The following is a 14,104-nucleotide window of genomic DNA, read 5'->3' on the forward strand; positions in this document are numbered from 1 at the left end:
CGGCAATTATAATCACGCTACCCCGGCTCTTCAATCTACACGTCTAATTGGATTCATTACACACATCTCTCTGGGCCCTCCAAAGTTCAATGGGTGCTTAACTTGTTATTGTTTCTTTTTTTCCACAGCGAAAAAAAATCCAAGTTTGTACTGTTTTCAGCGCGAGATGGTAATCAAATAAATATGCAAATGATAAATATTAATCAGAGCACATTGTCACCTGGGGCGCCCGATTCCCAGGCACCTCTTTTCACGGAGCTCTTGCTCAATGACATTGCGAACAAGTCTGCGCCCATTGTTAGTCTTTATGAGCTACTGCGGTGAGAAAAGAATGAGAGAGACAGATAGTGAGAGATGGTGTATTCTTAGGTTCTTCTCAATGCAAGCTATGAAACATCCTCCGGACTTTAATGACAGCTGTGTATTTAGGTCAGCTTCATTTGTCGGATCCATCTTGCGTTGCTGCCTAGAGAAACAGACTGCTCTCTTCGCTTATCATTAGGAGTCCATTACGACCGGCACACCCACTGAGTTATAGAGTTCTGAAATTACACTGAACAAGGCTGAGCGGCAATAATGCACAAACCTCATCAGTCAAGGACTCAGTCAAAGCAGACGCTGTTTTTAATTTGATTCGAATGAAAATGACGCCGTGAGGGATGTAAAACATTCTGTTAATACGCGATACTGTTGTGTACCTGGGTGTTGACTATTCGGTCAATAAAACTTGAAAATTCATCTGCACACGAATGTTTGGTACACAAAAAAGCATCATGGTACTAAAGGCCACTTTAGAAAACGTAGACAACGATGATCCAGAAGAACTTCCCGTTTCAGTTTTTTAACACTACATAAAGATTTGAAAAGAATTCAACCAACAGAACATCTAAAACCAATTTAAAATGTTTAACAAATCTAATTATATTAATGCCCTGCAACGATGTTCATTTTGACTTCTTTACGATGTTTAACGTGGTCAACTTGTCAAAAAACGAGTTGGGCGTATTACATAGTATTTCTGTGCTCGATACACTCCCCCAGTGATCGTACAGGTTTCGGAAAGTTTTTTTTTAACATATAAAACTGTTTCGTAATAACTTTTCTTAGTCCCTTATTGGACAATTCTCCTGGAAAAGCACACGGCCCGGCCACAGGAGAAGGAGCATGCACGGATGCGAAGTTCAGGCATTTGTTTGTTCACTGCATTTGGGTAATGAATGTTATATAAACTGTGGATATAATGCTGGATTTGGAGATGTTTGAAACTGAATCATTGACAATGGGTACGCACGTGGTATGGTTCGGGCCTCCCCTCCCCCCCGCACACGCCGCATGTCTTCGGAAACATTCATGAAGCTGTATCTATCTTCTAAAAATGTGTTCAAACTAAATACTCTTCGAAGATATGAAGTATGAAAAAGGAATAGTTGCTTAAGATTAATATCAGATTGGCAGAAACCCTGTGTCTTACGCCCGTTTTAAAAAAAGGGGATAGTAAGCCCAGAAATGAAAATTCTGTCATCATTTACTCACCCCCAGATTTTTCCAAACCTGTAAAAATGTATTTGAAGAGTTCTGTTCCAAAATGAGATAACATGCTTTTTTTATTGTAAATTCCAATTAATATCAATCAAATTGCAGTTGGTTTGTTTTGATTTGAGCCATAATAACAAAAAATTCAGCTAACTAACACCATAACACATCATAAAAACTTAATAAGATAATAAAAACATGATTTTTGAAAAATAAAAAAACTGAGTCATCTCATTTTGGAACCAAACTCTACAGTTGTTCCCAAGAGAAGATATTTGGAAGAATGTCAGTAACAAAACTGATCTCATCCCCCATTGACTCCCATAGTATTTATTGCCCCTACTATGGCAGTAAATGGGGGATGCGATTTATTTGTTCACTGACAACTTTCTCTTGGAATCATCAGAACAAAAAAAGCAAATTTGGAACAACTCCAGGGTGAGTAAATAAAGACAGAATTTAGTTTTTGAGTGAACTATCCCTTTAACAGTAGGTGCTTCTGAACCAGTGTTTTCAAGTGTCTATATTCCCATCTAACATTGTATAGCCATGAAAAAAATTGTAAGAAATGAATTGAATGTATTATCATCCCTCGCAGTGTAATTTTCACCCACTTCAAATTAAAGAAACTAAACAGATTTTCAGTTTAATTTTAAAGATTCCATCTTTGTGTCCCATGAGACTCATTCAATCTGTGTGTGTTCAAGAAAAAAAATCAGGTTCTATATGAGAAGCCTGGCTGAACATTGAGTGCATCTCTGACTGGATGTTTCTGGAACTGTAAGTGATGGATATTACATCCTGAAGCGCATTTAAGATGGCACCGCCATACAATCAGGGAGCATAAAGTGGGCGGAGCTCTAACCCTATAACATTTCTTTCCTTCTCATGCCTGTCTTCCACACATCCACCACCGCCTCTCTTGATATGAGGTGCTTAGATTTATCTGCTGCCTCACAAATAACAACCTTAGAAACCCACAATGACATTAACAGAGCCTGAACAGAGTCCTTTCGACAGGACACAATCTTGCCTTGCGTATCTTGGGTCTTTTGTTCTCAATATATCTACATCTACCATGTTTTTTCTCATTTCCTCATACGCAGCGTCTCACGTTGACCTTTCTCAGCACCAGACATTTCATTCATTTCGGAACAAATTGCGTCTCTGTAAAAGCAGAGCTGACAGAGAATCCCAGCTGTGTTTCTCTCGGAGGACAACAGGTACCAGGCCAGGTCAGGGGCCGGAACAGAATTCGGACACGTTTGCAGCTTCAAAGTGCTCAAACCTGCACGTGTGCACACTCCGCTATTGATTTCCGTGTGCCGAAATGTCCATTTAAACGCTTCCCACTGAGCTTTGTCACAAATGGATGTCTACTATAGGACTGACACCGCAAAAATGTCCGCTGTGTCCCGTCTGCAACAAACTTAATGAGGGAGAGGAAAACTGAGCTAAAGAGAGAGGACAGAGCTCAACTTTCTGCATTAAACATCAAACTGAATCCAGGTGTCCAAAGCGCAACACTTTGTTCATCAAAACTCTATATCTTCCCCTGCATGAAAGGCAGCCGGCCCGGCTCAGGTCCGCCAGCGGGCTTTTGATGTTTAATTAATGTTCTGTTTGCGGAATATGCAAATATAAATAAATGTTTAAAAAAAATGACATACTGTAACTTGCCACCAGTGAAAGCCTGAGAGGACCAAAACATTTACTTTGTCAGAAATAAAGCAGACGACAGAAGCTCTATGCCTCTTTGCATGTTAATTTATGCATCCTTTGCTGAAGACTCGAAAACAATCCTAATGAGTCACGGAGGCTGATAGTTAAGAGAGAAGAAAGAAAGTGAGAAGGAGGGGAAAAGAGAGACGCATCCAGCTTCATAGTTACCTCATATGTGCTGCCAGGGAATAGGACACACATAGCATTGGGAATATAAAGCTGAGATATTTCTGTACCATTAAAATGTGTTTGAATTCCGATCCCTGCCAAAACAGCCAAGGATTAACTTCATCTGCCCATAATTAACATGCTGTCCAGAACCTGTTTTTTCCTTTCAAGCTTTTTTACATTGCTGCCTTGAGAATAATGAAGTATGCATTTTTGGTTTGGAGAGGAAATTAAAACTCAAAGTTTACTTTTGGCTGTCCTTTAAAATACTTTGGTTATGCAACTTATAATTAAAGGAATAGTTCACCCAAAAATAAAAATCCTGTCATTTGCTCACTCTCATGTTGTTTAACCTGTGCATGATTGTTTCTTATGTGGAACACAAAAGCAGATATTTGAGAAATGTCTCAGTGGTTTAGTACAATAGCAGTCAATGGGGGCCAATATTGATTTAACGTTCTTTAACATTTACACATTTAGCAGACGCTTTTATCCTAAGCAACTTATACTGCATTATACTACATAATGTACGTTTCTGAGTATGTGCCATCCCTAAGTTTGAATCCATGACCTTGGCATTGCTAAGGCCATGCTCTTACCACTGAGTTACAGCAGAGCTTTAAAATATCATCTTTTGTGTCCTGCAGGTTTGGAATGACATGAGGGTGAGTAAATGATGACAGAATTTTTAGTTTGGGATAAACTACCCCTTTAAGCAATATACTACTGTACTAAATACTACAGTGCCACGCTACCAGTCCAATGAGATTAGAGGACTTTAACTCACATAGAAACATATCTATGACTTCCTCTCCTCGCCAGTCTTCTTAAGTTATGTATTTATTACGACACTCTTTCTGGCTACAGGGTTCACCGGGATACTAAATTGGCAGCGCCTACCAAGGCAGGCTGCATGCATGCATCCATGCAAGCGGGTACTAAGGGAACAACAGGGGTCATTAAGTAGGGCATCAGGAGTTAGAGGAAACACAAAGCATGGATAAATTAAACTTCCACTTCAAGTGGCAATAGCACCATGAAGTCTATAGCTGATGGGAGGGCCACTCCAACATCCTCCAACACACAAAAGAGAGAGAAAGACAGGGTTGAGACAGAAAGAAAACCAGCCCATTTGAGGGCCACCTGAAGGAGACCTACAGAATCCCAATAAGAAAGGTCAGAGGTTGACCTCTTTCCCGCTCTCAAGGGGTGGTGTGTCCAACAGCAGCCCTGAGCAGACGTCACACGGACAAAGACAGACAGAGAGATACACTGGAACAGAAAAAACACGGTTTAAAGACAGCCAAAAAAGCACATAAAAGGGAGGAAGGACCAAGGGGGGAAATGACGAGACAGTTGAACATGGAAGGGCTGGCGTGGAAAACTGGAGGCAGTGGAGGGATGAGGATATGAATGAAACATGAAGTCAGTGTTTCATGTGTCATCGGAGCTGAGGGCGCCATGACGATGAAAGAGAATGAGCACCTTCCACAAGAGTTTCCCGGCAGGACACAGTCAAACACGCATAAACAAGCAGAACAGACACCAGACATACATCTCCAATTAAACAATAGCTGTATTTGCTTACCAATGTTGGGGAAAACAATTAAGTAGATAACACATAAAATAATTTGTATCAAATATTATTTTCAGTAATACAATATATTTAAAAAACTGTTTACAATAATTAATAACACATTTTTATTTATTTATTTTAACTATTAACTATTGATTCATGATATCTGAATCCTAATCGGACTGGAAGCTGCATGTTCAAATGTCACATAAAAAACTTCAAGAAACTGACAAATGTACAGTAGCTTTTACAGAATTGTTCTCCACAACACTGTCCATCACGCAGAATTCCTGAGACACACTTCAGAAACAAAAAACAACTGTACAGTGGAGAAGAACAATCCCACAATTCTCCACAGTTCCGCACTCACCACAAGGCCCAAGTTGTTTAACGGGAATGTCCGTCTTCGTCCGGCACTCTTCGAGTTTCCTCTCACAATCGTTGATGTAGGTCTTGCCGTCCTTTCCGCACAGCGGCCTGTACGTGCCGTCACATTGTATGGGGTCGCAGGAACACCGAAACTCTCCGTTTTCATGCAAACACACTGCGTTGAACTTACAAGACGGGCATCCTCCTGGAGAACAGAAACACACGTGTACATGCGTCAACAACGTGACAAACGATAGTAACTGTCCTTGCGCTAATCGACACTGACTGGAGACATCTCTCTCTCTCTTTCGCTCGATCAGACGTGGGATATCGACTCACTCAGGGGTTTTGAATTAATTACCGTGCCTGATTATTTAATCAATTATCTAATTCCATTCAGATTGATTTGGGGTGTTTTTTCCACCCGTAGTTGTGTTAAGCTGTCACAGACCGGCCGTGGCGGCGTGTAATTACAGCAGCCTTTCATCTGTTCGAGAAAATGAAGAGACCCATTATGTCATTGTACAATCTGAGCTTGATTTACGTTTGATTGCATTATCCGACCTGTTTTTTAAAGATGTGACATACTGATGTGAGCGGTCTCATAGGACAAAAGAATGGAAGTCAAATGAACTTCAGATTTTATTTTCAAGCTCCATTTGGACACTTTCGCCTCTTTATCGCCATCTGTGTTTTATAAACTGAAAATAAACTCTTATTTATGTGCTTAAATGATCCCAAATCGACATTTCATACAATTGTACCCGACAGCTCAACTTATAAATCATTATAAGCTTAGCATTGTGAATGGGGGACAGCTTTTTTAGGTACTTGCTAATAACAAATTTTTGTCTATTTTTAACAAGTTAAGAGTTGCAGCTTAAATGTCAGCTTTAAATTAAAATTTCAGCCGAATGGAGTCATAATAAAGCCAGACCTACTGTAAATGTGCAGGTGACTGCTGCATAAAAAGACATTATAAAAATGAATGTTTCAAGCAAAGCAAGTTATTTTATTTGGACAGAAGGTTATAAAGACAATATTTTGGAAAGATGTACACTAATGAGTCATCTACAACAACACCAAGAAGGTGTCTTAAAGGGATAATTCGCCCAAAAATGCAAATTCTATCATCATTTACTCACCCTCTTGTCATTTTAAACCTGAATGACTTTTCTTGTTCAGCAGAACACAAAATAAGATATTTTGAAGAATGTCTGTAACCTCAACAACGGTGGTAACCATTGACTTGCATTGGTTTTGTGTCCATACAATAGAAGGGAATGGCCATTCATACAGCCATTGTTCGGTTACCAACATTCTTCAAAATATCTTCTTTTGTGTTCTGCAGAAGAAAGAAAGTCAAAGGAATTTGAAATGACAAGAGGATGTGTAAATAATGACAGAATTAACATTTCGGTTAAACTATCCCTTTCGAAAACCAAACAGGGTTAGTGAATGTGTCTTTAACTACCCACATGCAACACACGGAAGGCAGTCGTTCAGTGGGAGGAGTTATACTTTTGGATGCAAGTACTGATTTACTGTATCCTGAACACATGCTAGCAGCAAATCTGGAAATCTCATACTGTAGGATATTCATTTGAGACAGCTGCTGTCACGTCTTGAGTTACACCCACACACAAACGCACAGACACACACAGTTGCTCTGTGCTGGGACCACAAACACCGGCGCAATCGCTCAAGGCACGAATAGGGTTCGCGCAGACGCGTATTAAGCCACCGTACGCGCACTATCACAGTCAAACACGCACTCTCCGCACTTTGCCACAGGGCTTCAGAGCGAGGCAGGGACGATCTTTTCATCACCCGCGAAGATACAGTCCCGCCACAATACACCTGCCAGAGCCCGACAGGCAAATTGGATTTGTGGAGATTGGTATCGTGCAAGCATGACAGTACTGCTAACCCGACTTAATTTGTCCTGAGCCTCCGCACCACAGCCGTGACAAAATAAATCAAAAGCGGCCGCAGGGCTCCTTTATCAGACGCGAGCACGGGCTTCCGAGAGCCGGTGCCATCCTCGTCTTGAGTGAAACTCACCTTCCTCTTTGCACCTGCCTGAAGAGACCTTCTTGAGCTTTAGGTTGTTCTGCTTGGCCGTCTTATCCATGTGGCATTCGCTTTTGTAGGTCTGACCGTTGCTAGCGCAGATGGGCGTGCTTTCGGGTGGGCAGGACTCGGCTGGCGCAAAGGTGAACGGTTTGTAGGTCTTTGGGTCTACCCGGCAGGCCACACTCCCGCTGTTTATGTTGTCACTGCAAGGGTCTGGGATAAAAGAAAATCTGATTTTAATAATCACAATTAACGTGTTGTTACATTAACTGTAACAAAACATTTTAATTAGAAACGTTGTAGTTACATGTTTCCTTATGAACAATTAGTATGCGAAAGATTTAAAGGGACAGTTCACCTAAAAATAAAAATTCTGTCATCATTTATTCACCCTCTTGTTCTTCCAAAGCTGTATGAATAGAGAAAGATATTTGGAAGAATGCTTGTAACTAAACAGTTCTTGGTCACCATTGACTACCATAGGAAAAACTGCTTTATAAACTTATTTAAAAGAAGATATTTTGAAGAATGTAGGAAAGGAAACAGTTCAGGGGCACTTTTGACTTTCATTGTCATTTTTCCTACTATGGTAGTTAATGATGGTCATGAACTTGGTTACAAGCATTCTTCCAAATATCTTTCTCATTGTTCATCTAAACAAATAAATGTATACGGATTTTGAACAACTCGAGGGTGAGAAAATGATGACAGTTGTTTCTTGATGAACCGTCCCTTGAAATAAACTATACACAAAATAACAACTCAGCTAAAACATTTGAGATAAAATTAAATCCAATTGAAACTAATGGTTGTTATTTCATTATGTTAACCGGTTGCCGCTCCAAATCAGCAACTATGTTTCAAAGCCCAGCTTTCATCTCTGATTTTCCATTCAGAACGGCTTTTACAAACTTTTAAACTTTTAAGAGTAGGTTGTTCTCCTTTTCTGAAAGCATCTTCAAGCCACCATTGATGGAGATGTTGTCAAAAGCATGTCATTTATTGAGCAGCAACAGTGAAGTATGAAAAGATAAGGGTGACAGCTGATGGGAGAGGAGTGATGTGTGGGTGAGAGCTGATGGGTCTACAGGGCCCTCAGGGGGCTTCGGGGCCCGGCCTTGGCAAGATCCCACATAATTGTAATAGAAATGCCATGATGGCTATAGAAATAAGTGTGACAGTTTCTCCTGCCTCCACACTTTTCAGAAACAAAACGACACAAAGGACTTATCAGCCGGTGTCGCGCTAGACAATGCCAAGCCGCGAGCAAGTCACGCAATCATACAAGAGAAAGAAGCGCACGGAGAGAGAGCAAAAGACGAGAGGCGCTGAGAGCGGACGGAGGAAATTAGACAAGAAAGACTAGCGTAAAGACAAAACACATAAACAAAACAAAGACCAAGAGGAGAGGAAGAAACACAAGTGAATAAAGAGAGAAAGGAGCAGGGAACAAAATAAGCTGTAAATGAAGACAAAGCAACAGAGATAGAAAGACATCATAAAAAGCAAACACACACACACTAAGCTCAATAATTCTAAGGCTCTGAATTCAAAACAAAAGACAGGACTGGACATATAAGCGCAGAGAACCCAGCAGTAAAGCAGAGCCTGGCTGACAGAACGTGTTGATGCCAGGTCTGGGATATACTAACACAATAACAGGACGGCTCACACAGGAAGAGTATATGGAACCCAACCAAAAGGGACCAGCACAATGCGGGTAGTGACTCCAACAGCATCTCGCCCCACAAGCCAGCCATTACCACTGGAGAAACCATTAGATCCCATTAAGAGGGCGGCTACAGCCAGCATTGTGTGTATGGCTGTACTACTGCGCCACGCAGGGGTGGCTGTTATTAGCCAGACACACTGAGCCCTGCTCCACCCCACAGTGTGTATGAGATCCCTCCATTAGTGTACCCTCTGTGTGCCTGACAGTCTCTGGCCAAGACCTTAATGCATGTGCTGGAGGAAAACAGGTTTGTGGGGATGAATGTGTACACAGAGCTGGCTAAAGAGGTGCCTGAGTGTGCCTTGAAATAGCTGTCCTGATGTACAACCGTATGCATTTGTTTTGATATTTTATTATAGGCTGTGCTATCTATAATAGTCAGCCAATAGTGAGAGGCCCCATGCAGAAAACAGCTAAAGAGGCTAAAACATGTCTTATTTCATGTGTAAAATGATAAAGGTTAGATGTAAAAGTTAATATAATTTATAATAAAAAAACACTTGTAAAAATTACATTTTTCAAAAACGTAGATATGTAGTAATATCTTATTATAGTAATATATATATATATATATTATTACATATAATAATTATACAAAGTAAGATGTTACATTAAAAAGAGGGTTGGTTTAAATGAGTCTACAGAACAAATATATTTTTAAAGTATAAATATTCAATATTTGACCCTGGACCACAAAATCAGTCATAAATCAATTGAAATGTATACATAATGAGCTGAATAAATAAGCTTTGATAAATGTTTTTTTTACTATATGACAATATTTGTGGGTGCAAAAAACAGAAAATAAATAAAAGCTGTCCATCAAGACACTGTAGCGGAACTTCCGGCCATATGTTTTGCGATTTTGCTGCATCCACTCAAAAAAAAGTTTTGTTATATTTACTGTAGGAAATGTGCTACTATCCAAAATCTTTACTTTATATCCTAATGATTTTTTGGCATAAAAGAAAAATCGATAATTTTGATAATTTTTCGGCTATTGCTATGAATATATCTGTGCTATTTATTACTGGTTTTGTGATCCAGGGTCACAAATAGCCTATATTTGACTAACATTACATTTACATTTAGCAGATGCTTTTATCCAAAGCGACTTACATTGCTTTATCCTATACATTTTACATATGTATTTGCAATGCCCTGGGATCAAACCCACAACCTTGCGTTGTTAACGCAATGCTCTTACCACTGAGCTACAGGAAAACTTTTTATGTTCTTTATCAAATTCAAATCATGATTCTTTGGGTCTGCTAGAATTTACATTATTTATAATTCAAAAAACACTTTTTGAACACTATAGATTTATGCATCCCTTTTTTCACTTTCAGTCTGAAACGTTCGTAGCTCCTCTCTTTAAAATAATGCTTCTGAAAAATACAATCTGCTCTGATTGGACATCTGGTTAACTCACTTGTGATTGGTCAAACCCAAACAGTATCTTCCATGCCCTAGCTCTGTCTTTGTTTAAGTGAAAGTCAAACTTTCTGCTAAATGGACATTATGTAAATTTCTGACATAGTGACAAATGATGTCTCAAAATAATGGCAGGACTACAAACAAGACAAAAAAGTATGTACTGTTAGAAAGAATAGCAAGTTGTTTACGGGGGTGAACATCTAAAGAAAAGCGAAAAATCCTAATAGATGCCCTTAAATAAATAAGAGGTCATAAAAGCCACAGGCAAAATAAATGAATGATATAAGAAATATCTAAATGCAGTTATAACATTGTTCGGTGTTTTGCAGCATGTCAAACACCCCATTAACATTGTACGCTAACAGTTAACTGTATGTGCATGACTGAATCAAAGAGCGATCACTAGGATGGTGTACTTATGTTAGATTCACTGGTTGTACTCGCTGATGCTTTGTGCTCCCAAGTGTTTTAAGTGAGAGACACACTCCACACGTCCACTGGGACCCGAGAGCATTCATCCAGCCCTGCCTCACAGGGAGACATCATTTATAATGTCCACTTCCCCCTGAGTCTCTTTGCCTCTCTCTGCCGCAAGAAACACCGCAATGTCAGACACCTCACACCAGACAAAAGCATCCAGAAAGTTTGGTAGAAACTTGTTAATACTGTGGAGGAACAAACTGGTAAACTGAAGTCTGCATTGTTTTAACACTATATTAGATCATATAAAAATTGTTTGCAAAATATAAGATGCATGAAATTTGCCGTTTTAATTAAATCAACCAATTTAATATTACAATTACTTAATTGAATTACTCTGGCTAGAATGGTTTGCAATAAGACACAAAAAAGATTCTGCGTGTAAAAAAGAAAAAGTTTAATCAGCTCTGCGACTCTCTAAAAAGTAGAGGTGATGTATCATCTCACTGCGTTGCATATTTAACAAGATAAAACTGTCATATCTATTAAAATAGACAAGGTTAAACAAAAGGTAGTGTTTGATCTGTACGCAAGAAGGAAACAATGGATCCATGAAAATTGAAAGTGTCTAACAATCGCCACTTTGAGAGCTCAGGGGAGATAAGTCGGTAAACACCAAAACGACTGGAAGAATAATAAAGCCAGACTTTCCGCAACTCTCGCCAATGAGAAGGGCGCTTTACAGCATTTTCATAAAAATGAGAACGTGTCTAGTCTTCATCATGGATACAGCCGAATATAGGAGATCAAAAAAGCCCTTCCAAGATGTCAGAGGGGGCAGGATAAGCTGAGAAAGGAACCTGACAGCTCATCAGGCAGCGTGGAAGGGAAATGTCACTAGGCAGTCCAGGGTGGGCAGGGGGCTTTTCATGAACGCTCTCTGAGCCTGTGACTCAAACTCCCCACTAACATGAAACAGTCAGGATTTAATCAAAGAAGCAGCGGAACTCAGAAATCCAGACAGTTAGCATGTCAAGACAGTAGGGCAGGAGCCTTTTCAGAATAATTGATCTGTTGAATTTCATGATATTAGTTAAAAAGGCATTCAAAATTATATTCAAAAAAATAAAACAGCTTACCACTCTACCGACACTTTAAAATAAGTTGCGATGTAATGACAGAAAGAATGCAAAGTGATACTGAAACAACAGTGTATCTATAAAGACTCACCGCAGCGGCCCGGGTGATGCACACGGATGTTCTTCTGGGTGGCACAAGCTTTCGTGTTGAGTTCGCATTCGCTTTGGTAGTCCAGACCGTTGCTGCCGCACACCACTTGCTTGGGGACGTTCTCGCAACTCAAAGGACACATGCACTTGGCCGACATGCCATCCGATGACTGGATGCAGGTGCTGCCGAAGCTGCATGTCACATCGCTGCATGGGTCCCTCATAGCTGAGAAACAAAAGAAATGAGATGAAAAGGTTAAATGACACCATAAAATGATTTGACATCCAGCCCAGGGTGATCTTCAAACACAAACCCCATTACTGAGATTAAAGCGGGTTATAGTTAGACATCCTGCACCTCCACCCAGTTCAAACGTGCCCCATGTCAGGACAGATGGCGGAGTAAAGTGACTTAACCTAGGCTGAAGAACAGCTCAGCGCCACAGACTTGAATTTCGGTCACAGCTGGGTGGGTTTACAAACAAGTCACTCTAATTCACCACGGACCATTTCAAGTGAGCTTTGCATTCACGAAACACTCTCAATTGCTATGCTTCAGCGTACTCTACCAAAACTGGAGGGACCTAATCAGCTTTTTTTCATGCTGAGAATAAGAAAACCACTTTTTGACAAAGACTTTGTCTATTCCACATTGAACATTTCACCACTCAGGAAAATCTTTAATTCTACACAACTGAGCAGGGTTGAAGTTTTGATTTCCGAACGTCAGAACGATTTAACTGAAGTAAATACTTTTTGTATTTGATACCTGATGCTCACAGGAGCCATCCGATTATAATTATTGTGATTATACATATTTATGAGGCATTGATAAACACAGACACGGCGATGCATGAATTTCAAGCTAGTTTAATATCCGACGGTCCCCCCACACCATCCGCTCCGATTCATTTTCACTCTCTTTGTCCCCGTTTTCACCTCGCCGTCACATCAGCCTACAGCCTCCCCGCATCATTTGTGGGTTTAACTTTATGCGAATCTGTTAAGAGAATCCACTCGTTTAATTAAAGGTTTTCTGTATCTCCCCAAGGACCGCGCTCCACTTTTTCAACGTGGTGACACACACTCGCAAACCCACTCATATGCATGTGATAAACCTGGCAAGCGACATCGCAAGAGTGAGATCAGTGGCACTTTCGTGCGCTGTGTGATCAAAGCGCTCATTCTGCGTTTCTTCCTCGCTAAAAAAAGACTACTGCGCCTCCCTCGTCTTTGCATGTCTGAACCTCGCACTTCACCAGCCTGTGCCCACTAACCAACCACTCGAGTTTCCAAAATCTCATTGTGAACGTCTGTGTGGAGGATGTGCGTACACAACTCGATACTGCAGACAAAATTCAGCAGGCAGCGTTTTTTACACCTTTTAGTGATGCTGAAGCCAACAGATATTGTATACAGAACTTTTAACAACACAGTACATGGTTGGTGTCCTTGTTGTGAGAACTATAAGAGTACAGAAGCATGAAAAGTACAGTACACAGCGTTAATCATTTCAATATCTGTAAAAAGAGGGAAATTAAATATGATGAATGAAAAATTATAATAGGAAATGTACTGATATAAAATGATCATTTACTTACTACTAATCATTACTAACATCACTGACTTACTAATGATAATGTACTGGATGTACTGAAATGTCTATCAGGCTTCTATCGGCTGTATAGAAAGACCTCTCTCTATTTTCTCTATTTTGATATTTGGATCACATATGAAATACAGATTAAAGCACGCCACATTAATTATTTTGTAAGGGTTGTGATTGAAAACAACTGACTGTTACTTTACAGTAATAGCATTTTTCGTCTAAAACTAGATTTG

At 40.0% G+C, this 14,104-nt stretch overlaps 1 protein-coding gene across 10 annotated transcripts in view; it reads right to left on the reverse strand.

The window, feature by feature from the left end:
• The window catches only part of agrn (agrin), a 201,025-nt gene that overhangs the window by 62,517 nt on the left and 124,404 nt on the right, over positions 1-14,104 (reverse strand). For all 10 annotated transcript variants that reach the window (XM_056733757.1, XM_056733749.1, XM_056733750.1 and 7 more), the window contains 3 exons: positions 12,264-12,488; positions 7,433-7,657; positions 5,370-5,573 (listed from right to left, as the gene is read on the reverse strand). In XM_056733757.1, the coding sequence (XP_056589735.1) occupies positions 5,370-5,573; positions 7,433-7,657; positions 12,264-12,488 (654 nt within the window). The remainder of the gene's footprint in view (positions 1-5,369; positions 5,574-7,432; positions 7,658-12,263; positions 12,489-14,104) is intronic.

Source organism: Triplophysa dalaica, chromosome 20, assembly GCF_015846415.1.
Source record: "Triplophysa dalaica isolate WHDGS20190420 chromosome 20, ASM1584641v1, whole genome shotgun sequence".
NCBI lineage: Eukaryota > Metazoa > Chordata > Actinopteri > Cypriniformes > Nemacheilidae > Triplophysa > Triplophysa dalaica.